The sequence below is a fragment of the Culicoides brevitarsis genome, chromosome 3, assembly GCF_036172545.1.
Source record: "Culicoides brevitarsis isolate CSIRO-B50_1 chromosome 3, AGI_CSIRO_Cbre_v1, whole genome shotgun sequence".
Taxonomy (NCBI): Eukaryota; Metazoa; Arthropoda; class Insecta; order Diptera; family Ceratopogonidae; genus Culicoides; species Culicoides brevitarsis.
In genome coordinates, this window is record NC_087087.1 from 28,062,847 (window position 1) to 28,090,092 (window position 27,246).

General features: G+C 29.4%; 3 protein-coding genes across 9 annotated transcripts in view; 1 reads left to right on the forward strand and 2 right to left on the reverse strand.

Annotated features, from left to right (window-relative positions):
* Window positions 1-27,171, reverse strand: part of LOC134835995 (disks large 1 tumor suppressor protein) — a 65,836-nt gene extending 38,665 nt beyond the window's left edge. For 3 of the 6 annotated variants that reach the window (XM_063851089.1, XM_063851088.1, XM_063851087.1), the window contains exons 1-2: window positions 11,810-13,131; window positions 11,519-11,650 (exon numbers count right to left, since the gene is read on the reverse strand). In XM_063851089.1, coding sequence (XP_063707159.1) covers window positions 11,519-11,650; window positions 11,810-13,055 — 1,378 coding nt within the window. In that variant the 5' untranslated portion in view covers window positions 13,056-13,131. Of the gene's footprint in view, window positions 1-11,518; window positions 11,651-11,809; window positions 13,133-25,654; window positions 26,404-26,957 lie in introns of those variants that run through there. The other 3 variants (XM_063851086.1, XM_063851085.1, XM_063851090.1) reach the window with 2 other exon arrangements.
* LOC134836002 (microtubule-associated protein RP/EB family member 1) lies at window positions 280-5,079 on the forward strand. Of its 2 annotated transcripts, none has more exons than XM_063851101.1 (8): window positions 280-383; window positions 1,306-1,429; window positions 2,543-2,688; window positions 2,799-3,030; window positions 4,327-4,430; window positions 4,490-4,572; window positions 4,634-4,703; window positions 4,761-5,079. In XM_063851101.1, exons 2-8 carry the CDS (start codon window positions 1,309-1,311, stop codon window positions 4,809-4,811), a joined length of 807 nt encoding a protein of 268 aa, XP_063707171.1. In that variant the 5' UTR covers window positions 280-383; window positions 1,306-1,308; the 3' UTR covers window positions 4,812-5,079. The 2 variants fall into 2 exon arrangements, with proteins under 2 accessions (XP_063707171.1, XP_063707170.1); XM_063851100.1 differs by lacking the exon at window positions 2,799-3,030 and adding an exon at window positions 3,492-3,747.
* LOC134836000 (PCI domain-containing protein 2 homolog) lies at window positions 7,928-9,317 on the reverse strand. The gene has a single exon (XM_063851097.1). It carries the CDS (start codon window positions 9,135-9,137, stop codon window positions 7,944-7,946), a length of 1,194 nt encoding a protein of 397 aa, XP_063707167.1. The 5' UTR covers window positions 9,138-9,317; the 3' UTR covers window positions 7,928-7,943.
* Window positions 27,172-27,246: the final 75 nt, after the last annotated feature.

A 27,246-nucleotide genomic window follows, 5' to 3' on the forward strand; every position in this document is an offset into this window, starting at 1 on the left:
GCTTAATAGTTAAAAAATAGTTAAATTTAAAAAAAAATTAAATTATTTTTGTTTTCTACTGTGCATCTTTTAAGAAATTAGAAATTTTTTAATAAAAAACTTTTGAATTTCAAAAAAAAAAAATTTTTTTTTTTTGAAAATAAAATTCAAAAACTGAGACAAAATCGAACTTTGGGCTACCAACTCTTTCATTTCCCATCTGTCAAAACTGTGAAAATGAAATTTCTTCGCCATACGTCTATCGACACTCACACAGGCATGCGCATCGAAATGACGTCAAATCGCTGTTCGCTGTCATCTCTCAAAGTACATCCATTTTTATCGCGTTTGTGTAAAGGAGTGGTCAATAATTTTCGTGGAAAAAGAATAAAAATTGAGCACAAGTAAGTAACATTTTTGCGAAAATCCGCACAAAAGGTCTCCATGGATCGTGGCACGATGAAAACCGGGCGTGATCTGCGGTAAAAAATCCCAAAAACTCGTGAAAAATTTTCAAGAATTTTGCCTCGTCGAAAAAAATGGAGAAATTTTTGTACATACGCTACATACGACGACCGACACAACACTCTAATATCATCAACGACGTCGAAGAAAAAAAAAAGGAAAAGAAAAGATCGGGTGTAGCGGAATTAAATGAACACGTACAGAACGTGTGTGTTGTTGAATTTTCCTCATAACAAAAATTCTAATTTAATTCAGAAAATTTCCAACGCAGAGTGTCGCGTAACTTTGCGAGACCCCAAACAAGTCACCTTGCTTAGAACGATTTAAAATTAGATTTTTCGCGTATTCGTTGAACAATCGCAAAAAAAATAATAAAAAATCGTTGCATTTTAACGTAAGACAATTTAAGCAGTGGGTAGAACATTCGCTCGACGTCGTCGTTCGATGTTGAGACACAAAAAAAAAAGTTGAATGAAGGAACATATGTTGTTATTGTGAGACAAGTAGTCGAATAAATTTCTAAATAACATTTTATCTCGTCGCACACCAAGGTTGATAGATAAAAAAAAATAGCATTTCATTATCAGAGTGTGCGACGAACGAAGAAAGTGTTCGAAAAATAAACGAATTTCTTGCCCATAAAAGCGATTTTCGGGTAAATATTCATGAGTTACGAGTCGTGGGTATGAACTGGCGTGAATGTATGTCACTTGCTTGATAACTCTTTGATATTTCTCTTTATTTATTTTTTATTATTAGTCATTAATTTCTCTCTTTCTGTTTTCTTCCTCATCGTTCCGTGCTGTTCCGTGCCCGTAAAAATCATCCATTTGTGCAACAAAATCAACGGAATTCACGTAGAAAATGGCAGTAAATGTATATTCGACTAATGTTACAACCGATAATTTATCGCGGCATGATATGTTGTCGTGGGTGAACGATTGTCTGCAATCGTCATTTTCCAAGATAGAGGAGTTGTGCACAGGTGAGTACTTGGCTAGATGATGCAACATGAATATTCTATGATGCAGTGATGGGATTTTGCAATGAGAAATGTTTCGAAATACGAGCGAAATGTGAGAAACAATTTTTTTTTGTGGAAACTTGAGATTTTTTTGATGAAAAAAATTGTTGAAATGTAAAAAAAAATTTTTTTTATGGAAAAAAAAATGAAAATCATATTTTTTTGAAGAATTTTATTAATTTTTAAAGATTTTTTTGAAAAATTTACAAATTCAAGTAATTTTTTACTAATTGCGGAAATTATTTTAATTTAATTTGTTTATTTCTGACGTTAATTCGTTAAATTTTATCCAGTATCAAATTTATTATTTTTTTAAGTAATTTTATTATGAAAAATTATTCAATTCCAATTCAAATGTTCGAAAGTTTAAAAAATTCATATATAAAAAATTTAATATTTATAGGAAAACTTAATTATTTTTGAAGAACTTTGAATGTTACTCAAAATTAATTTTTTTCTCAGATTTTTTTTCTGAAATTATTATTATAAATAAATAATTTTTTTCTTTAAATTTAATTTATTTTTCTATAATTTTTATTACTAAGTTATTTTTCTAAAAAAAATTAATTTTTTGGGAAAATTATTCAATTTTTCATAAAAAAATTTTTTTTCATCAAAAATCTTAAATTTTCTGTAAAATTATTTTTTTCTCAAAAAATATTTGTTTTTATTTTTGAGCCATTTGCCTTTCGTTCCTCATACTTTAAAAAAATCTTCTTTTTAATTCAAATATTTTTTCAAATAACTTAAATATTTTTCCTTTCAAATTAATTTTATTTTTTTTTTTAAATTATTTATCACGTTGATGTACATATGAATCAAAATATTATTTTTGATCTAAAATTTTTAATTTTTGTTCAAAAAAAAAATATTTTTTCATTAAAAATTAATTAATTTTTCAATAAAATTAAATTTTTCATCAATTTTCTAATTTTTTAAAAAAATATTTTAACTTTTCGCTCATTTTACGTACTTCAAACCACAAATTCCACACTGCACCATAAAAAATGACTCAACTTTATCAATGTATTTCACATGATTCATTGCATTTTTTTTTGTTTTTTGTTTACGTAGGTGCTGCTTATTGCCAATACATGGATATGCTGTTCCCGGGCTCAGTACCGATGAAACGCGTAAAATTCCGCACCAACTTGGAGCACGAATACATACAGAATTTCAAGATTTTACAGGCAGCTTTCAAGAAAATGAGCGTCGACAAGGTCAGTCAAGTCGTTTCTTTCCAACTTTTGCACAAAAAAAATTTTTTTTTTTTCTGACAAAACCGAGACTCATGGGGAGACTTTTATTTTTGATTACTTGTGTCCTTTAGGTGATTCCCGTTGATAAATTGATAAAGGGCCGCTTTCAGGATAATTTTGAGTTTGTGCAATGGTTTAAGAAATTTTTCGATGCGAATTACGATGGACGTAGTTACAATGCATTAGAGGCGAGATTTAATATCCCACTCGGTTCGGGCGCCATTCAGAATGAGCTTGGCGTCGAACATCATGCCCCGGCGCCCGCTGTGGTGCGCGCCACGCCACAAAAGACTCAAACAAGAAGTTAGTCCAAAAGAAATCTTTTGAATTTTTTTTTTGTACAGTTCAGTTGTAAAAATTTGTTTATTTAAGTTTGCACACAAAAAAACACTCACTCTCGCTTCTTGTAATAATATTTCGCGCACAATTTGTTTCGTTTTTTTGGTTTTCTCGTTTGTTAGTTTTGTATTGTCTTATCATTTTTTTTTGTTCTTCATTGAACACCATTCATGTGTGACGCGGTCTGTGTGTTTGTTTGTGCGTGCTGTGCGCGTTCCTAATTACATATTATTTACTTTTCCATTCATTTACTACCATCAACTACCAAAAGTCATCATCGATCGGTCTAACGAACAATTAATTTCTAATTTTTTTTTTGGTTCTATTGTCCAAAAAAACAACAAAAAAAAATATTGGGAAGGGAAAAGTTTTGTGTTTAATTTTTAATTTTAATTTTTTTTTCTTTTAATATTTGACATTTGCAGATAATTCCAATTGACAAACTAATCAAAGGTCGTTTTCAAGATAATTTTGAATTTTTGCAATGGTTTAAGAAATTCTTCGATGCCAATTACGATGGTCGCGAATACGATGCCATGGCTGCACGTGAAGGTGTCCCAATGGGCTTCGGCTCGGGCGCCGCAAATGTCTCAGCTAAAGGCAATGGATTTTCATCGCATGGCTTGGGTGCACGTAAAGCCCCGTTGGCAACATCATCATCACGCGAAAAAATTCGTCCGAGTAGGTTTCACCAAATTTTTGTTATTTAAATGTTTACCCTATCACAGTGCAACAAATTTCCGGAAATTGATTTGTTGCCCTGGCATAAATTAAAATTACAAAAAAAAAAATTAAACCGTTAGACCAGAAATTCCGTCATTTCCGTCGTGCACCCATTTTTGTCAAAATTGCTCCAAAAAAATAAAAAACTCTCATTACCATTTAATGTTTATTGTTTACCGATGATTTTATAATTTGATACTTCTGTCATATACGAGCGAAATATGACAAAAGCAATCAATATTTATTTTATTACTTTTTGTCTTGCTTCACGATTTTTTTTTGCACCTCAGCACATTTTTTGGTTCAAGTTCATTTTTTTTTATCAAGCACGTAAATTGCTCGCATGTCATCGCCTCATGACGCGAAATTGACTCGCGAATTGAAAACGATCTAAATTTATTATTTATCACCAAACTCATAACAAAACTACTTTTTTAACATTTTTTTTAATATTTTGTTTTTTTTTTGGCTTATTTTTGCTTAAAAAATTTTTTTTGTAAAGAAAAAAAATTAATCGCTTAATTTTTATTGAATTAGCAACAAAAATCGCTCCAGTTCGACCAACACCATCATCCAGACCAGCAGCTTCGAGGCCGGCAAACAATGCAGTTAATCATCAAATTGAGGAATTGACGTCGCAAGTGAGTAAAAATAAAAATTTGTGAAGAAATTTTTTTCTAATCGATTTTTTTTTTTGTAGATGATGGACATGAGATTAAGCTTGGAGGGATTAGAAAAGGAACGTGACTTCTATTTCAGTAAATTACGTGACATTGAGATTCTGTAAGTAGCAAAATTGCGTTTTTAGATGGAAATTTCTTATAAACGTTGATTTTTTGAACAGATGTCAAGAAGTTGAAGAAGGCCCTACTGAATTAGTACCGAAAATTTTAGAAATCTTGTATGCTACTGAGGTAAATTTTACTTGAAATTCATAAAAAATCGATTTACACGCGAAATTTCGTTCATAGGATGGTTTTGCTCCTCCCGATGAAGCAGCACAGGAGGAAGAAGAGTACTAGATGACCCCATGCATTTTGCTGAAGTGTAAAATTAATTAAATATTATTAACTTGTACCAAGAGTGAATGAAAAAAAAACCAACAATGAAGAAGAAAAATCACAAACACTTAAAAAATCATAAAAATGAGAGAGAAATATCATGATCCCATCCAATTGTTAGAGATGGCAACGTACTAGCAATCGTTAACATCCTCTAAGTTTATCGATTTATTATTATTATTATTAATTAATAAACAAAAATTGTAACAATTAACGTTATACGGATTAATTTGAAGAATTTTTTGTCACTAATAACTTTTTTTTCGAAAAAAAATAATAATAATTGCTCATTCCCAGATTTCATTCATGCTCGAATACTCAACCCTCGATGTTGTCCTCAAATAATATTTTTGGAAAATCAATCGCTTTCATGTAGCTTCATATTTACCACTTTTTGATTGAAACAAGAATTATGTTACTATTTTATGATAAAATATTTAAATAAAAAATGAAAAAAAAAATGTAAGTCGCATGCCTTCACTGTTGCATATAAATTGTAATTATTATAAAATTAAAAAAAAAATGATGAAAGTAAATAAAATAAAAATAAAAAAGAATGATGAAGTGATTAAAAAATATTTTTTGTTTTTTTTTTAATTTAAAAATTTTATTTTTTTTATAAATCTTTTGAATATTCTGATATTTTAAAAAAAAATTTAAAAATTGTATTAAAAAAAATTAATTGTTAATTTAAATTTCTTGAAAAATTTGGGAAAAATTGTGAAAAGTATTTTTAAAAAATAATTTTCTATTGTAATATTTTTTTATTTGAATGGATTTCGATGATTAAAAATATTTTATTTAGAAATAAAAATCTAAAAAAAAAATATTTAAAAATCGGAGAAATTCAGGAAAATACGGAAAAAGCCTAAAATTAATAATTTAATCAATTAAAATAAATTCGTTAAAATTAAATTAAAATGAAAAATAGAGAAAGTCACGAAAAATCAATTTAATTAATTAAAAATTAATTTCAAAATTTAATTAATTAAAAATTAATTTCAAAATTAAATTAATTAAAAATTAATTTCAAAATTTAATAATTAAAAATTAATTTCAAAATTTAATAAATTAAATTGTATTAAGTTAATTAAAAATCAATTTTAAAATTTAATTAATTTGAATTTAATTTGAATTTTAATTTAATTTTAAAATTTAATTAATTAAAAATTAATTTTAAAATTTATTTAATTAAAATTTAAAAAAAAAATTCTAAAATTAATTAATTAAAAATTAATTTTAAAATTTAATTAATTAAAAATTAATTTTAAAATTTAATTAATTAAAAATTAATTTCAAAATTTAATTAATTAAAAATTAATTTCAAAATTAAATTAATTAAAAATTATTTTTCAAAATTTAATTAATTAAAAATCAATTTCAAAATTTAATTAATTAATTTTTAGTTAAATTCGTTAAAAACTCTAAAAAACTCATAAAAATTAAAATAAATCGATGACTCAACAATCGAAGACGAAACAAGGAAACGTCACAGATCATCGCACAGTTAAATAAATGCCTCGTTCAAATCTTCCAACTACCTAAGTCATTACATCAGAGATCGATCAATGAACCCAAAAGACATTTATTAACTTGTCTAAGTGAAATATTTCGCAATTGAACGTTTTTTGTCTCGTAGTCGAGGTGTGTTTCGTGGGATTGCCTTTTAATTGAACTTAAAAGCCGGCATCGTCACGTTTATGCAAATTCCTGTCATCATTGATGTGCGATACTAAATACAAAAGCAATCGAAAACAAACACCTCCAGCTGCAACGTTAGCAATTTCGCAGTAAGTCAGTAGGTAGCCAATTGTCTCTCAGCATGAAAGTCAGACTTGTCTATCTTGTTTTTCTCATTTTTTTCACGCTTCTTTACATTTTTCTCATACAACGTGTGATTTTTGTAGATCACAAAGAACCGGAAGTACTTGGATGGGAGCGGAAAAAGTCACGAAACACAAGTTTATACATCAAAAAATCACCAAAAAGTGCCCTTTTGAGACCATGGCAGAAGCAAAACGTGTTTTTAAGGATTTTTGTCGTGAGTGACGTGGAAAATTTCGAAAGACGACGCATCATAAGAGACACTTGGGGCAACAAAAAATTCGGATATCACAATTTTCGAAGGATTCACGGTCAAAAAAAGTATTTGAACGCAAGTTTTTACCCGAAAAACATTGAAAAAATTGGATTTCAAGTGATTTTTGTCCTTGGCAAAGACAAAGATAACGAAAAATATCGCAAAAAATTAAAATATGAAGCAAGGAGACACAAAGACATTTTACAAGAAGACTTTATCGAGCATTATTCCAACTTGACAATCAAAACTTTGTACATCCTGAAGTGGGCAAACATCTTAAAATCCAATTTTAATGTCAAAATCGACGACGACATCTTCCTAAATGTACCGAATTTGATGCATTTCTTACTTGGCGGCACAATTCCCGTCTACAAATCCCTCAAGTACTTCTACAACTCAAAAAATATCGACGTTATCAACCTAAAAAATAAGTTGAACGCGACAAATGGTCTTTTAATAGGGGATTTGTGGCGTTGGACACCTTCATTAAGGAATCCTACATTAAAACAGTGAGCCAAAATTTATGTCTTTGCAAAAAAAATTAATTAAAAAATTATTTTTTAGTTACGCTCCCCGATATTTGTATGAAAAAACGTTCTACCCAGCATTTCTTAGTGGTTACATGTTCGTCATGAGTACCGATGTCGCTGAAAAATTATACTTCCAAGCCCTAAAGACGCCATTTTTTCACCTGGAAGACGTTTTTGTGACAGGAATCGTTGCCCAAAGTGCTGGAATTGCACGAAACAATCATCATTTACTCAGTTTCAGGCCTTTACGTGACAAATGTGGGTTAAAAGGGATCATTGCCGAGAACGGTCGAGACGTCAATGAATTTTATCAAGTCTTGAACTTCATTTTAGATGAAAAAATTGAATGCCCCAGTCTCGAAGGTACCTGGATTCGTCGTTTGTATGACCTGATATTCGCAATTTTCGGACCTGCAATCGAAATTTGGAATAATTACAAGTATTGGCTTCCGCCGAAACATTAAAAATTACAAAAAAAAATATTTATTGAGTGACTTGATTCAATGGCGGGAACGGATTTTGCTTGGAAACGACAAGTTTGTTGTGTTGATGCGAGATGTAGCCTTTTATTCGTCCTTCGTAGATGAGATTTGCGACAATGCAGTGCGTTTCATCCATGGAAATGTCCTCGATGCCCACAAATTTGAGCGCCGTCATGAAATGGTTCATGTCAATTTGATGCGTTTTCACGATGCCATAAACGCGCTTGCATAAATTCCGGTACGCGATAATTTTGAGCTTTTCCACGATCAAGTAAATGCCGGAATCGATGAAAAATCTCTCGTGTTTCTCGATAACTTCGTCCAATTTTCTCACATTGCCTTGTTTCAAGGCCTGGACTAAGTCGAAGAACTGTTGAACGTTATATTCGCGCAAGGCTTCTTCCCGCGGCATGATTCCCAGCAACATTTTCACCGGAATCAGGTAGATCAGGATTTGTCGTTTGTTTTTGCGGGACTTTTTGGGGCAATTTCGAAATGCGAAAGACAAAAATTCGTCGGCTGCCTTGTAATCGGAGTCAAACATCGCTTTACGCCCGACGAAATAATTGTAAGTGACGCGTTCCATCAGCGGAAATCGATCTTTGAACACGGAACTGTCAATTGCTCGGATTAGCGGCTTGCACAAATGTAATTTGTTGATTTTAAAGTAAACTTTGAACAGCTGATTCACTAAATTTAGCATCCCGTGTCTTTTGGTCTCCTCATCGGTGCTTCTGCTGTCGGCGGCACACACACGAAAACACGCCATCAAACATTCGGCGGCTTTTTCGAGAATTTCGCCGGGTTTTCCGCCGCTGCCGCCTTCTTTTTCGCATGCCAGAGCTAAAAGTCGCAGGTCTAAACACACGACATACATTATGGGCAGCGACCAATTTTGATCTTTGCATGCTTGGAGTAATTTTACGACAGACATCACACAAGCCGATTGATTTTTGTAGGCCTCTTGGTAGTTTGGGGGGTCCAGCGAGATGTAATACAGCACTTTGAGGTGAGATGAGACAATTTCTGCGAGCGGATCATCCATTTGACGTTCAACAGCTGCTTCCGGGTGTTCGATGTAGAGATTGCGGTTCTCCGAATGGACATCTTGGAGCGATAACAGACGACCGATGCGTTCCCCGTTGTAATCGTCCCAAACACGGAGCATTTGTTGGAGGTAGTGGTACAGAGACATCCTTGCCGGTGACGTTTTTTGCTTGAAATTACACAAAAATCCTCGTTTTTTGATATTTTTTTGAAGAATTTTCCTTTTAGATGTCAATTAATTTACAAATTTTGATGAAAATCGTCAAAAAATCCCTTTTAAATGGAATTTTTTATTGCAACACGAATTTTTTTTCGCTTCAGTTCGACATTGTTTTGATTTTTCGCTGTTCCGTTTTTCTGTCATCACAAAAAAAAAATGGAAAATGGAACTTTTATTGCACGTGCGTGGAAGTCTGTTGGCTCTCCGTTAGGGTTTCCTGATTTTATTCACTAAAAAAAATCTCAAAAGTTTTTTAAATATTTTTTTCGCTTTAAAAAAAGGTCAATGAACTATCAGGAGTTCAATAAATTCAATTGAAAAAATCGATTTTTCAATTATTCTTTCGCTTTTTATTCTTCAAGCGAACAATTTTCATGCCGAATGCCAGGAAAAAGTCTATTTTTAGCGTGGAATGACGCAAAGCACACATGCAGGAACAATAAAAAACCAACAATATAATCGGCTTTTACCTATCTTTCAATTATATCCCTTACAATTATGCCAATCACGACACGCACAGACCATGCTGACGTCGAAATCACTAAATTATGTAACGAGCCATGTGTTATGCATAATTGTTTAAAAATATATTTCATTGACACCTGACACCGCCGAGTGATGCCTCGAGCCGAAAACTCTGTGGAAAAGCCACAAAATTAATTAAAGTGTCCCAAAATGTATAAATTAGTTGGGAAATTAGGGCAACTTTGCTTCGGCAGATCGTATCTCGTCGTCAAATAATTATTCATCATTAACTTGTGTCTCTTTCGCATCGTTCTTTGTGACTCTGAAGGACGAATGAACGAAGAATGGACAAGGAAATGTGTTTTTTTTTAAATATAAAAGGAAGAAAATGCTTTTTTTTTGCTTGATATTAAAAACAAATAATAGATTCTCGTGTTTCTTGTTGAATTTAATGCCTTTTCTCTCTGCGCAATTGTCGGAAATGCACTTTGGCTTTATGTCGCTTCAACAAGGTATTAAATATTTTGAGTGAAGGGTCCTTCTGGACAGTATTTTTCGAGAAAATTAGACGGATAAAATTATTTTGAATTTTTTTTTCATTTTCTTATATTTTTTAAAAAGAAATTTAGGAGATTTTTGAAAATTAAAAAAAAAACAAAAATAAAAGAAATATTTCTATAATAATTTTTATTTTTTTATAATTTATTTAAATTAAAATTAATTGGTTCATGTTAATATTTAAATTAATTTAATTAAAAAAAATAATTATTATTAAATTAAAATTAATTAATTAAATATTAATTTTAATTATTTACCAAATTTAATTTAAATTTTTTTTTGCTATTTTTTAGTATTTATTATTTTTTTAATTTTTATTTAATGTAATTTAATTTTATTAAAAATTATTAAAAAATAATATTTAAATATTTAAAATAATGCATTTTAAAGGAAACATTTGTGATTAAATGTGAATTTTTAAGTTATTTTTTTTTTTTAAATTAAAATTTAAATTTAAATTAAAATATTTATATATTTTTTTTTTGTTAAATAACATTATTTTGCGAAGACTTCTATTTTCTTATAAAAGTTTTTGAAGTTTTCATTAAAAAATAAATAAATTTATAGAAAAAAAAAATAACTTAAAAATTCACATTTAATTATAAATATTTCCTTCAAAATTAATTTTTTAAATTAATATTTTTGGTATTTTTATTTAATTTTTTAATAAAAAAAAAAATAAGGGAAAAAATTAAATAAAATAAAATTAAATTAAATAAAAATAAAAAAAAAAATACTAAACAAATAGCAAAAAAATGATAAAAAAAAACAAATAATTAAATTGAAAAAAAAATTATGTAAAAAATATCTAAGTTGGATTGGAAATCATTATTTTAATTTAATGTATTTAATTTAACAAAATTTAAAATGAATAAATTAAAAAAAAAATTTAATTTTAAAAATTTGAAAAAAATACAAAAAATTTTTTTGATATAAATATTTTTAATATTAAAAAATTAAATAAATTTTTCGAAAATTTCAAAATTTCTTGTAAAAAATTAATAAAGGTCAAAAAATATATTAGTTTAAATTTTTGTCTTAATTTTTTCGTAAAATGACAAAAAATTTCAAAAAAAGTTGAAACATTTAAAAACCTCTCATCATTAGCATTAATGCATCTTGCGAAATAATAAATGATGATAACCATCAACAAGGACGAAGACGACGTCAACAATGAAGCATGACACAAAAAGGGAACAAAAGAGATTCTTCATCATCGTTTATCTTGTCGTCGACGTCGCTTTCGTGGCTCGAAACAAAAAAAAAAAATATAAAAAGAGACTTACCTAAAAGTGCTTGAAAGAGTCTTGACTTGAAAATCCTAATAACTCGTTCAATGGCTGTACGTAACGCACGATCTTCCGCCGACTCCAAACGATTATGGTAATCTTCGAGCAATTCTAGGGCACGATGTGCTTCTGCAAAAAACGAAAAAAATGCAAAAAATGTTAAAATTTGTGTCAAGAGTGGTTTTTAATTATGAAAAACATTCGTTCATTGCACACATTTTTCGCCACACGACATTTGCGTCACTCAATTCGACAGAAAAAAAATTTTTTTTTTTTGGTTATAATTACTTTCAATTTCCACGGAATCGATTTCGCGCTCGTTGAACGTGTCAAAATTCACGAGAATCACGTTGCAACTGCACTGTGTCTCCAGCGTATTGGCACTCCGGAATGCATAGACACATTTGTAGATGACACTTGGCGCATTTCCATCGAGAACGGATGTCTTGCGATGACTTCGCGAAATGACACGGGACTTTTGTTTGATGTCGTCATACGTTGGCGGCGGTCTGTAGAAGCTTTCCTGCGGCATTGTCCATCGTTTATCCGTTTCCAGGACCAAATCGTCGTTGCAGCCGAGGTTCGTGATGTCAATACTTTTCATCATGGGCTGCGTCGGTGGATTTGGCGTCGAAATTTTGCGGACTCTGTCGCTGGCGGGACTCGAAGGAGGCAGCAACGGACCATAAGGCACTTGTGACGTGCCGTAGAGCGACTCGTAGGATCTCGTTTGACGCTGGCGCGGCGGAAGCGTTAAATCTTCGTGACGTCGAACGCGATCAAAGAGATCGTACCACGTTTTTTGGGCATTAAACTCGGATTTTGGGACACTTCCATCGAGATCTCTTTGAATTTCATCGTCATCTGTGACGTTCAAAGAGCCGGGAGTGTCGGAAATTTCAATTTTTTGCTCCAATTTGGGCGTTAAAGGAGGACTTCCGGTATCGTAGTTCTGAATTTGGATCGTTGGCTGGAAACTGGGCGGCATAAATGGATTACTGACACGCTGGATGCGCCCCTGATAGCCTCCGAGGACGGGAGGCGACGAGATTTTTCGTATGGGACGCGGAGATTTGGGCGGTGCAAGGACTTCGGGCTTCTTTTCGACCACGGGCAAGTCGCCGTCGTTGAAAAGTTCCGTATGGTAAGAGATATCTAAACGATCTTTTTTGAAACTTTCACGACGTTCTGCTTTATTTTTACTTTTTTCACTCAAAATGACCTCGGAATCTGCCGTTTTTCCGGTTTTGTGGAAGAAATCATCGCTTTTGGCGTCTTCTTGATCCGAAATTTGGGCATCGTCGATGCCTTGTGTGAGATGAATTGGCGCAAAAGGCGCCTGAATCCTGCTAACTCGTGGCGAATCACTAATTTGGTCCAAACTTTGAAGATGAATCGGCGCAAATGGTTGTTTATGATCCAGAGCGAATTTTACACGAGGTCCCGACGACGAGGAAGACGCTTCCGAAGCATCGTTACTTGTTTTCAGAGCACTTTTTAACACATTTTTGTCCATTTCTTGAATGTCACTCATTTTAATCACTTTTACGACAGTCTTTTTACCGTCCTCTGGGATACTAACATAAATATTATTCGTTTCATTGTTATTTAAATCGTCATCATGGTTGTTACTTAAAATTACAATACTGGGATTATCGCTGACGTTGTTGGGGATGGCGGCGGTATTGGTGATCCATGTGTACAAATATTGTGCAAACAAATGAAGTGAAATAATCATGGCTGTTGGTACATCGTCAGTTAACATAACGCGACAAACATTGTATTATTTATTTTGCAAACACACAAAAAACAGCTAAATATTTACAAGGTAACGATTATTATTATTTTTGTTGAATTAAGAGTTAATTGGGAGTTCCTTTAGAGCGAAAAATAGAGAAAATTATGGATTAAGGAGTATTATTGGAGTGTTAAATGCCGGAAAAGGTGATGAAATTATTGTGTTCTGTATGTATTTGATGCCAAAAATCGATTAAAAACCAGGCGTTTCCATCGAGGAAAATTTCGTGAAAATTATTTTTTGATCTAATTGACTACCAAAAGTTAAATTATTTTTAAAATCTTTACTCAAAAAGTTTAAATTTTTTTTTTTTTTTGCTAAAAAAATCCGATGTCGGTCAGATTTTTTTCTAAATTTTTATTAAATTATTTTAATTTTATAAAAATTTAATTTTATTTAAAAATTTTGTTTTTGTTGATTTTTTTATTTGGAATATTTTTATTAATGTTTTATTTAATTTTACTCAAAATTTTCTTAAAATTTGAATAGAAAAATTATTTTAAAATTTTTGACAATTTAAAATACTTTTTATTTTATTTTTTGACCCATTTAATTATTAAAAAAAAATAAATAAATAAAATAAAAAATAAATAAAAATAAATAAACAAAAAAAATATTGAAAAATTAATGAAATAATTGATTAAAAAAAATAATGAATCAAGAAAGAAATTTAACAAAAAAAAAATTTTTAATAATTTTTTAAGCAAAACTTTGTTTTTTAAATTTGAAAAAAAAAATATTTATTAAAAAATTAATTAATTTAATTTATATTTTCTTAAAAAAAAATATTTTTCTCGATTTTATAATTTATTTTGTCAATCTTGAGAATTAATTCTTATTATTTCTTATTATTCTTTTCTTTTCTTATTATTTTTTTTTGAGAAATTTTGCATTTTTTAATGGATTTTTTTTTGGGAAAATTGAATCAAGAAAAAAATTTAACAAAAAAAATTTTTTTTTTTATAATTTTTTAAACAAAACCTTATTTTTTTTAAATTTTAAAAAAATTAAAAAATTAATTAATTTAATTTTTATTTTCATATTAAAATATTTTTCTCGTTTTTTTTTTGTCAAACTTGAGACTTTTTCAATTAATTTATTTCTTATTATTATTTTTTTTTTTTGTCAAACTATTTTTTTTTTTTTTTTTTTAAATTTTGCATTTTTAATGAAATTTTTTTTTTTTGAGAAATTTTTCTATTTTTAATAAACGCAAGATCTCAAAATATTTCTTTAAATTAAGAAAAAATAAAAAAATTCATCGAAGACCTCAAAAAAATCAAATTCCCTCATATGATGGAGACGCCTGGTTCCATCCGCAAGTAATTCCATTCACATTCCGCACAAAAAATCGAATTAAAACCCAATTTCGAGCACAATAATTTCATTTTCATGTACCTTTTCCGCTGTCACTATTAAAAAAACATGTCAAATGTTAATTAAAATCACTTCATGTACATTTTTTTTCGTATTTTCAACTTTTTTCCTCTCTCACTGTGGAAATTCAATTCACAACGAAATTTATTTACATTTGAATATTTATGAAAAAATATGCAATAGACACACAAAATAAGAAATTAATGCAATTTTCATTAAATTTTCCATAACTTGATGATGCTTCAATTTATTTAAAATATAAACAAACTTTGGATATCACTCAAAAAAAAAAATTGAAAAAAAAAAATTCTGTCCGATAGTCAACAAATTGAAGGTCACATAGGTATTTATACAGCAATGACGACGACAGAGACGACGACGACGACGGTGGGTGTGTTATGCGCGTTGATAGTTATGATGAAAAAACAGATGGACTTTCGACGAACACGGATTTATCGCTCGGTCAACCGAGACACAATCGAATTATTTTTTTTTTAATTTTTTGTTATTTATTGGTTATGCAATGCCTGATATTTTTGCACTAATTCTCGATTTTCACTTTTTTTTTGTGGATTTGTTTGTTAAATCATGATCCTCACGTATACGCGATTCAATTAAATTTTATTTAAACGGCGCGTTGTTTTGATATTTTTTTATCGGCAACGACGCGAACGAACGAACGATTCAAGTGCAATATGTAACTGCGACGATTCTCGATAAACTCTCCGCTGTGCGAACGTGAATTATTGTTATTATGAAAAATTTTCGTGGATTTTTTGAGAAAGATCCACAAAGAGCGGCGGCAGCAGATAAAAGTGCGCGAGAGACAAAAAGAACACTGCGAAGAAATTTTCATGAAAATTATTCAATGTGTCTGAGCGAGTTCTCTCACGAAAATTATTTTTGCTCGTAAGACGCCATCCAACTGACTAAAATGTATGACGAGCTCAGTGGTTAGTTGTTGTTGTTGTTGATTCAGAGTTCGATACAAAATAAATAAACAACTTTCGTGCACACCAAATGCTATTTAGAGACGCGAGTTTGACCGAATACGAATTATTATTACATTTATCCATTTAATTTGATGATAAAAATAAAAAAGAGGCAGACATGCAATTGAATAAACATAAATAGAATATTGTCGAAACGTGGATTAATGGATTGTTTATCGAAGAGAGAGACGAGTAATTTTTGAGATTGTCTCGTGGCAGGGACCTTTTCAAGGTTCAAGTTTTCTGTTGACACATTGAATAATCGAAAGAAAACGAGAAAGAAAATTAATTTTTGATGGAAAAAGTCATTAAACTTGAAAAAATTGAATTAAAATTATTTTTTTTATGTTTTCAAGAATTTTTTCTTCTCATGAAACAGCTTGAAACTTTCATAAAATTTTCTGATTTAATTTTTTTTTTAATTTTTATAGTTTTTAATTTTCATTATGAGATTTTCGGAGTTTTCATGACTTTTCCTATTTTTTTTTATTTTTTCAAAGATTTTTTTATGAATTTTGCACTTTTTTACTCACTTACTCACTTTTTTTACTTACTTTTTTATAATTTTTTTTTTATTTTTTTTCAAATTTTAAATTATTTTTTTTTAATTTTTTAAAGCTTCTGCCTTTTTATCATCATAAAAATTAAAGTTGAAAAAAATTCTTATGAAATTATTAATTTTTCAAATTTTTTTTTTGTTTTTGAAACTTAGTGGATTTTTTTATAACTTTTCACAAATTTTATAGATTTTTCAAATTGTTATAATAAACCAGATGTATTTCAATATCTTAGCAAATTTATTTATATTTAAAAAAAAAAATTTTTTTTTCTATGATTTTCAAGAATTTCTGAATATTTCTGTTAAATAATAAAATGAATAAATTTAAATAAATAAAAAAAAAATCAAATAAAAAAATGTTCTAATTGCCTAAAAAAAATTAATAATTTAAATAATTTTAAAAATTTTAATTTTTTCAAATAAAATAAAATTTAATTAAAAAATTAAATAAAAATTAGAATTAAAAAATAAAATAAAAGAAATAATAAAAAAATAAAATTAAAAAAAATCTTGATTTAAAAAAATTAAATTCAAAATAATTTAAAATTTTCCTAAATAATTAATTTAAAAAATTAAATAAATTTGAATTAAAAAAACAAAAATTTTAAATAAATAAAATAAAAAAATATGTTTTAAATAAAAAAAAATTAATAATTTCATATTTAATTCAAAAAATAAATAAAATGATTTAATTAAATTTAATTTAAAATTTTCATAAATAAATCTTTTTAATTTTTAAAAGAAAATGAAATTTATTTCAAAAAATAAAAATTTTCATGTTTTAATCAAAATTAAATTTTTTAAGCATAATTTCTCTGATTTATCCAAAATTTTCCTATTTTTGCTCAAATTGACCAAAAAATAATAATACCTAAAAATTAATTAAAAACTACATAATTCCATAATTTAATCTAAAATTGATTCCACGAACGCTCATTTTGCAAATATTAATTAGTGTAATGTATCCTCCCATGACTCACATCGAGTAACGGGACAAAAACAGGATATCCTCATCAAACACCGCATCAATTAATTACAAAATTCCAATAAATAAATACCGAATAAGGCCACAATTTTACACGGCGCACACCGATAATGCATGCACGTGACCTTTGGCCGCTTAATTAATTGCTTTGCACACAAACGCACACCAACGGCTGACATTCAGGTTCAAGCTCAAACATTTTTGTTGTCATTTCTGTCGTTTATTTTTTTTAATTAGTGAAATGGAATTTCTCTCTCGTGTACTTTCAATTTCTAACAATAGCAACACTTTCAATCATTTTCCGACGTTATCGGTGGTTGTCTTGACAATGATTTTTTTTCTCGTCGGCACTCAAAAATAGAATTGTCGCGGTATTTGCCATCACGGTCAAGTATTTCGTCTTCTTTCATCGAGTGTGAGTCGTTGATGATTTGTGGCGAATAAAAATTATCCGCGAGTGACAAGCCTCCGACAACTTTTGCTTGAAAATTCGCAACCACGTGATCCAAGAGATGAATTTCTGTTACGACACTCGACTCACGCAACAACCTCAAAAATAGTACGAACGTCGTTCCGCGTGACCTTTTTATTTTTACACAACGAAGGTGGTTATTTTTTGTTATTTTTGAAAATTTTTCACATGTGGGCCAAATTTTCATTGTGTGTCTGACTCACGTAAAAAATTTTCAAAAATAAATAAAAATTTAAGGTCGACGAATGTGGGACAGATCTGGAGTACATTCCACTCGCGTGGCGTGCAGTCTAAATAAATCAACCAAGATTTTTTTTTTATAAAAAAAATAGCAAAAAAATGCAAAAATACTTAAAAGATTGTGAAAGAACGAAAAAAACTTTCAATAATTGATGAGGCATTGTTGCTTCTTCACAAACTTTCGATCATTAGAGACACAATTACGCAATTTATCTCCTGAATGTCATTCGGTTAATTCAATTTTATCGCCATGCATGCGAAAAAAAAAGCAATTTGGGACCGTTTATGTGTGTCTTCTGCCCCCTTTAAAATCAATATCTTGTCCATCTTTTGTCAAATTTGGTGTCCCTTTTGTTACATCACATCCGATTCAATGGAGGAAAGAACGAGAACGAGAAAAACGGAACATTATGCACCATGATTTTCTAATAAATTACACAATAATACTTTTGGGCTCGTTTTTTCTCGTCGGAGAAATGAATGGCAATGGCATACGGGTGCCATAAATAACAAAAGAGTATTAAAGTTGTTGTTGTTGTAGCGAATACGGTTCACATGACGATGCTCCTAAGACTTTCGATTGTTTTTAAGACGAGATGAAAAAGTGGATTTTGGTTCCATTGTTTCTGTTTTCTCTCTGTTTCTCTCTCTCCGAGCATTTATATAAATAAATCATACAAAGTTGGTTTTGTGTTTTCCGAGATCTGTTGGGAATTATGTAGTTTTTGTTACCTAAAACAAAATTTCATCAACAATGTGAGACTTCTAGGTCAGTTTTTTTCTGATAGGGCTCAAGAAAGGAACTCAACGAATGTTAGGTAAGAAGTTCATTAAACATCCAGGTAAGAAAATAGGGCCCATAAACTTCTACAAGGAGAAATTCCGAAGTTTTTATTTTTTTAAAAAAATCTGTTTTTTCAAAAAAATAAAAATTTCGGAATTTCTCCATGTAAAAGTTTGAGTGCCTTATTTTCTGAGGGCCTTATTTTTTGAGGGCCTTAAAAATAGGTAATTTTGTCCCGTTGGGTAAGAAGATTCATTAAGAGTTCAATTTAATCCCTTTCTGATGAAAATTTAGATTGATTCATCAAAAAGGGATCAAATTGAACTTTTAAGGGTCCTATGGGCGAAAAAGGGGTCATAATATCCAATTTTGAGGTTAAACAAACCCTTCGAGAGATAATTTAACCCCTTAATGAGTTAATCTGACAGCTTAAGAGGTTAATTTAATCCCTTAGCCTTATGGTTTCTTAAGGGATTAAATTCACCACTTAAGGGGTCATATAAACTCCGTAAGGGGTTAAATTATCTCTCGAGGGACAATTGAACCCTTCAAAGGGCTAATTTGACCCATTTTTCGCCCATAGGACACTTAATACTTCAAATTGATCCCTTAAAAGTTCAATTTGATCCCTTTTTGACAAATCAATCTAAATTTTCATCAGAAAGGGATCAAATTTGAACTCTTAACGGATCGAGTACCTCTTAATGGAAGGATGGACAAGTACAGCTTTTCTGTTTAATGATTCCAAAAATTACTGATCTGTAGATCTCGATTTTTACAGATCAGTAATGTTTGGAAACATTAAACAGAAAAGCTGTAAACTTCTAATAAAATTCTGGAAAAAAAAACTTCAGGTTCATAAAGGCTGAAATTCTCGTCAAATCGTTGAAGTTCAAAGATCACAAACCATCCAAAAAAGCACCAATGCAATGAGAATCTTGTACAATCTATAGAACCGAAATCAGCTCTCGACATTCTCGATGGAAAAATAACGTATGAGATTGATCAATTAAGGGATCAGATTACCTTTTAAGTGAATTTTCTAATCTTAAAAAGTCAATCTGATCCCTTAAGTTATCAATCGCACTCGTTTTTTGTCCAAATAACCTATCCACAGGTCACGTCACTCCAATTACGTTTTTCATCAAAAACCGTGCTCCACGGCTAAATTTGGTATCGTTGGACTCGTTAGGGCCTAAGCTTTCAAAAAAACCTAAATTTAAAAATTTTCAGCCAGCTTCTTTAGAGTTATGTTCAAAAATGTCGAATTTTCATACAACTTTTTCACTGAAAACTCCATACAAAATATCATATTTCTTATTTTGACCAAAACTCGAAGTGAGCTTCCACATTTTTATATGAAATTTTCTCAGCTTTTAAACGGTGCATCTTATTTTGACATTTGAACAACATTTCTGGAAGTTCTGAGGGTAAATTCTTAAAATTTGTATGAAAATTCGACATTTTTGACCATAACTCTAAGGAAGCTGGCTGAAAAATTTTAAAATTAGGTTTTTTTGAAAACGTGAGGTAATTTTAACCCACGAACCTATGATTTCTTGGGAGACCGCAAAAAAGGCCATTCTAAGCTCTTCTATTAAAGATTCAATATCCTATATTTTCATATCCAGATGTCAATATCTTTTAAATAAATGGAGAATAACAGACAATGCAAGATGCGAGTGCGGATCAATTCAAACAATAGAACATTTAATTTTTGAATGCTTATTAACACGCTTTAACGGGACAATGCTAGACCTTCACAACCTTTCTGAAGACGCCTTAATATGGTTGGAGAACCCAATAATAAAATTTTAAGTTCCACTTGAAAAATTTTAATAATAAATCATACGATAATAATAATATCCAGATAGTGAGACACAAACCGAAACATGACACAAAAAGAATGTCTAACTCTTTTTTTCCGAATAACTTTTGATTTTCATATGAATATGACATAATAATGAATACATATCACTCGGAAAATCTGAAATGGGGACACAGTTAATTAGATTTTCAGTTGGATTACATTGATTTTTCTTTTCATTTTCTACCGAGCTACACATTTTCATGTCTTGTGTATAGGCTTTTGTAATCATATCAAGGACGTACTCATTCATTGAATTTCACTTAAAGCCATATTTTATAGCTAACTTGAGTGCAGAACAAATACCGGAAGGATCTATTTTATTAAAGTAAATAAAATTTAATGTCTTGATAACTTTATTGTAGGTCAACTTTATTACGTAACCCTTTTTTCGTTTTAAACAAGGAACCACACGAAGCTTGATGAAATATTCACAAAATTAATCGGCTTGAATTTACTTTAAAAGCTTTTATGAACTCAGTTCAAAGTACTTTTCAATGAGCCAGGCAAGGCATTCACACAAAAGTGGCTTAATTATTTATGCTGCAATGAGCATTTCATTTAGGATCGTCACTATTTACAAAATAAATGGTTTCTAAAAAGTAGTCCCATGTAGCAGGGATTTATTAGTAAAATTCTTTGTCATAACACAATATTCAATTTTCTATTGAAAGCTTTTAAAAAGCCTCTTATCGCTCTTGCATCGAAAATTGAATCAATTTTGCTTGTTTTAGTTTTCATTTGAAGCGGCTTTTGCTCTTAAACCCAATTTTGAAATCGTCAGTAAAAAAAATATTTCACGTTTTAGAATTCTTTAATAAAAAATGTTTTTTTTTCAATTTTTTGTAAAATAAAAAAAAATTGAAACAAGACTTTCTCACAACTTGACACTTAAAAGTCGCATTTCATGCAAAAAACAATAAATATCAAGTAATCAAATGACAAATGCCCTCAAATAGTATCCGCGAATATTTCACTCATATTATCAAAAATAAAAAAAAAGTTCAATGTCAAATAATTTCGTTGGTTAGTTGGTGTCACATTTCTATTTGTTTGCAAAAAAATGCATAACCAATTTTTTTCGGTTTTATCGATCGTGGTATTTAAAAACAAACTTTCGCGAATGCTAAAAATAAACGAACAAGAAAAAAAAAGTGTTGTAACTGGAAATGAGTCGATAATAAAATGCACTCGTATCAAGGATTTTGCCTCCCTTTTATCTCTCGTTCTCGTTCATTTTTTGCAATGTTTTTTTTTTTTGTTGCAAATCAATTCGTTACAATTTGAGCATATAACACACAAAAAACTAATGATACAGATTATATAAAGAGACAGCTTCTGGCACACGACACGACGACATGCCGAGCCGTTGCCAGATTCCGAGTGAGGAAAATTGTGTTATTTTCTTACTCGGAAGTTTTTTTCTCACACACGAATTGTAGAGACATATAAACAACGTGCTTACACATTAAACGATAAAATATCCATAAAATGTAGCTCTGTTTAATATCCTTCGGTTTTTCGTTCGTTTTTGGAAGCAGAAAGATTTAGCTGAATTTTTTTCGCTTTTGAAAGGTTCATCTAACGAGTTTCATGACGTTTATTTACCTGGTTAAAATTATTTCTTCCTGTCGTAAAAGTAGGTTGTTACGTAATTTTTTTTTACTCATGTTGTAATAAAAAAATAAGATGTAAGTAACTTCTCATTTCATTAAGAGATAATTTTTAAAAACGACTGAAATTGAGATCATATGAGTTTTGTAACGCTATAACTTAAGTTCTGTTTGACCAATTACATTGAGGTTTGTTGTAAATTGTCCGTGTTAGTTTTCTGAAGGTTTATGTGCAGAAAAATTTAGAAAAATTACGTGAATTTTTGTGGAAAATTGCAAATTTAATATGTGACTTTTATTGCATACTTTTAGGATATAAAAATTAGAAATTAAGAAAAAATTATAATTCACCAAAAATTTGATAATAATTTTGCAAAACTAGATGCAAAACTACCTTACTTAGCTAATATTTTCTGTTTTCGAGATGTGAACTATTAAAATTGCGAGCCATTTTCAAGGAATTACATCCTGAGTTGAGAAGACATATCAAACCGGTATTTTCTATGGTAAGTTTTACATCAAAGTTTTTTAATTTGATTTTTCTTTTTCAGTAAAGCAATCAAAAACATATTCCAATTAGATCCGGTAATTCTGAGAAGACATACATCAAAGTTTTTTAATTTGATTTTTCTTTTTCAGTAAAGAAATACGAAGGAGAATTCAGTAAGTTGGTGACTTTTTACGGTTTCAGAAGCCAATGACAAATGAAGGGCAACCAGACAATTTCTGGGATATGAAGAATTTAACAAATCAACGAATTTTATTACCATTTTGAACCATTTTTACTCAGGAAGCTTAAAGGGTAAGTATAAAAAATCCTCTTCATGAGGTGAATGAAGAAAATGCTGGATAAAGAAACGAAATTACTATTGCGGAAGGTTTTTGAACAACCTCACATCGATTTTGAAACTAAAATAACTGCAAACGACTTGAATCTGTACAAAAACAATTTCTCATTTTTTGTCTGCGAAATTTGGGCTGGAAAAAGAATCAACTACCTTCCTATAAACATCGTTTAAATTTGGTTGATATGCTAACTGTGAGGGACCGTCAAGTATCTAATTGTTGTAAGTTCGTTCATGATGTCCTCAATGATAAAATAAATTCTAGTCATATTTGCAACGCATTTGAATTACGCCCTACAATCTACAACCTAAGATGACCCCCAAAGCTATGAGCGAAAAGATGGAGTTTTTTGGACTTTAGGCTTTTTTCTCCAACTACAATGCTGTAATCTTTAATTAATGAAATAGCGAAGCACTTCAAACGAAGGCATTGAGGTACTCTTCAGAGACAAATGAATGTGAAGACCATGTTGAATGACACAGACTTACTTGATGTGAAACAAAGAGTTTATTTTAATGCACTGAAAATTATTTAAAAGGCTACGATAGGTCAAGCTTCAAAAAAAAAATGATTTTCAACTAAAAAAAAAGTTACAAACAGAATTTTTCTCACTCCAAAAGGTACCTTTGGCGTCACACTGACTTCCAATTGTAAGTATTGTGTGTAAGTGTGAATATGACTGCCATTGTTAACGCACGTCAAAAGCATTCAAAAAGTCCCAAAACGACAAAACAACAACATCATTATCATCATAGTACGTCGTTTTTTGTCTTTTGCTCCATGACTTCATGTTTCTCTTCCTCAGTTATCTCATCAAAAAAGAACAGAGACGAAATGTGTTCGTGCGTTTTGGGTCTACTATAGTTAGTTTCTTTTTTTTTACGATGAAAATGTGAACGACGAGGAAAATTGTTGTATTTTATTGTCGAACGTAGGCAGTGCAGAGAAACCCAAATGTGTGTAAATTTTCATTGTATCTCATGATGATGATGTTGTTGATTATGTAATTTAGATGGTGTGTGTGAGTGTGCGATACACAGAGCTCATGACTAGCCTGCCACTGCAAAATTCATCATCATGACAACGAGAATCAATAGAAGAAGAGATGATCATCATTGTGGCAAATGGAATGGAAACAGATTCAATAATATTTTGTAATAATATGTCTGGGAATCTATTTTACATTTTTTTTTCTTCTTCGTATTATTATTATTATTACTCTGCGGCAATATTTACAGAGCAGACACAAACAACACGCGCAAGAGATGAAAATTTATTTTTCATATTTAGGTCATATTGCTACGATTATTATTATTATTTGCATGAATATCAACTAAGAGTTGGGGCACGAGTGGTCGGGAAATCAAAGTATGACATTTTGCAACACATGCAAATGTACTACAATGATATCAACGTTGATTAAATGCAGTTTTGGATAAATTTTATTGTGAAATTGGAGTAAAATTTGCCTTTGAGTTCTTTGAAATAACGAAATTTGAGAAGGGATTTCCTCGAAACGTGTTGAAAGAGTAAAATTTGAGTTAAATACTCTCAAGAATGCCTTTGATAAACGAGAAAAGCTCATGAAATTTGTAGAAAACTATTTTTTATCGTTAGCTTTGATAAGTCAAATGAACACTATGAGCCAAATTTTCCTAAACAAAGATCTGTTAAATTTATTTAGCCCACCATTGAAGGAAAGAAAAGGAATATTTTTGCATCGTCATAAAAATTCATATTAATCAAGTTTTAGTGTAAGAATTTTTTTTTCAGAGATTTTTGACGTATTGAAGATGAAAAGGTTTAAAAAAATTAAAAATTTAGACGGTTTATTGTAAAATTCGAGCAAAAACAAAAAAAAATTAATAATAATAATCAATTCACATAACATAATTTTTTATTTAAAATTTCATAAATTTTATTTTTTAATTAATTTTCAATTTTAAATTTTTCAATTCAATTTAATAATTTTATTTTTTTTTTATAAAATCCGTTTTAATCGGTAGATTTTAATTAAAATTTTATTAAATATTGAATCTTTAAAAGAAAAATTTTTTGAGAGCTGATTTTTTTAAAGTAGGTATTCAGTAAATTTTTTAGAATTCAATAAAAAAAATAATAAAAAATAAATAAATAAATTAAAAATAAAAAAAAAAATAAATTAATATTATAAATATTTACCTAAAATAAAACAATAATTTTTAATAAATTTTAAATAATTTCCTTATTTTTTTTTAATTTTGTAGAAAAAAAATGAAGTTAAAATTATTTTATAAAAATATTTTAAATGAAACACAAAATTTAATAAAATTTTTTTCACAAAATAAATAATTTAATTTATTTATTTAATTTAATAATTTAATTTAAAAGCTCAAATATTTTTTTTTTAATTTTATTTATTTATTATTTTTTTTTCTTTTGTAAAATTAAATTAAAATCACACTTTCCTCTAAAAAAAAACATCAAACAAACATAAAAAGCGCACTTTTCAGGTTCACACAAATTTTCTCTCTTTTTATTTTCACACACATTTTTCATCTCTCTAAATCCGACGTGCGACACAAAAAAATACGCGAAAATACAAATAAAAAGGGACTCACCTTGTTTTTTAACAGGCATTTTTTTGTGAATTTATTTTTAACTTTGAGTTAATAACAACACTACAATTTATTTAATTTTATTTTAATTTTTTCGCTACTATTAGATATTTTTCTAATAATATAATTCAAAAAATGTAACGAACGTGTATGAATGTGTATGTAATATAATAACAACAATAACAATATTTTTTAGCGAATGTTAGCAAAATAGAATGATTTTTTCCACACAAGTTTCCTATGATTTATTTTTATTTTAATTTAAAATGACTCACAACACTCCACATTTATTTATTTATTAATTTTTCTTTTTAGAATTTATCCACAAAAAATTTTTGTTATAGACAACGAGAGAGAGACAAGAACACGACGCTTGAGGCTGCTTCTGTTGCTATTGCTGCTGCGGCGGTTGATGATGAAGAAGAATTAGAAGAAGATAGTTTCGTGTCTAATAATATTTTTTTTTTAATAATTTTTTTTCGTATTTCGATTTTTTTTCGCGTAATTTTTCTTTGCGTGTAGTTGTCACATCTACCGAAAAATAGGTAATCAAAATTCTTTCTCTTTTAATTTTTTTTTTCACTTTTTTGTCATTTTTTTTTTCTCGTAGAATGGTTTAGTTCACACGAATTTCGGTAGTTTAGCACAGAGAGACAACAACAAATAATGTAAAAAGAAGAAAAATAACAATTTATACACTTTTCATGTTGTTGTTGCTGCTTGATGCTCCTTACGTATTACGCTGAGAGACGCTGTAACAACAAATAATTATAATTAAGTGGTTGCACAATTTAATTATAAATACGTTTTATTTTTACTTGCATCTCGCATGAGTGAATTTTATCAATTTTTTTCAATTTTTTTTTAGGGGAAAAACTTTGATGCGCGGAAAAATTTAATTTTTTTTATTAATTTGAGAGTTTTTATCAATTTTTGTGATTTTTAACACTTTTTAATATTTTTCTTTTTCAGATGATGATGAACCAAGTGGTTGATTCGTAAACACAAAATACGGGAGAGATGTTCGCAGTGCAAATGAGTGAGTATTATTTGAATTTTCCCGTGCATGTACGACGCACACATTTACATTGGAGGAAAATTGGAAGAAAAATGAGTTTGTGTGCGTGTGTAGTGTAAAAAATTTCCAACCCTTAATTTTCCATAGAAGAATTTTTCTTGATTTTAATTTTTTTTTGTTCGTTCATGGAAGATTTTTTCACTTTTGTTGTTGAAAATGACATAAAATGTCGCAAAATCAAAGATTTTCCCACAAAAAAAGTTGATTTTATTTTTTTTCGCTACACACCTCGATCGTTATCCGTGACAATTGTTATCACACACACGAAACTTTTTTTTTTCTTTTCGTTTTATCTTTCAAATTTACACATTTTTTGCATTCTTTTGCACTTTCGTTGCACGTAGCAGCACCAAGTCCCGCACAAAATAATAAAAGAAACACAATTTGGAAAGAATTTGACACTGAAATGATTTTTTTTATGTTATTTTTAAATATATAACACAATTTAGAGACAAACTTTGTGTACGCTCGAAGTTGGTTTAGTTATTACGGCACACGACAGAGCAGTGAGATGCCT

Excerpts from the sequence above, each read along its gene's own strand:
- LOC134836000 (XM_063851097.1), bottom strand. The coding sequence starts at position 9,137 with ATGTCTCTGTACCACTACCTCCAACAAATGCTCCGTGTTTGGGACGAT.
- LOC134836002 (XM_063851100.1), top strand. The coding sequence starts at position 1,309 with ATGGCAGTAAATGTATATTCGACTAATGTTACAACCGATAATTTATCG. Across the intron at positions 2,689-3,491 it reads AGAAAATGAGCGTCGACAAG|ATAATTCCAATTGACAAACT; the intron begins GTCAGTCAAGTC and ends TGACATTTGCAG. Across the intron at positions 4,573-4,633 it reads TTACGTGACATTGAGATTCT|ATGTCAAGAAGTTGAAGAAG; the intron begins GTAAGTAGCAAA and ends TTTTTTGAACAG.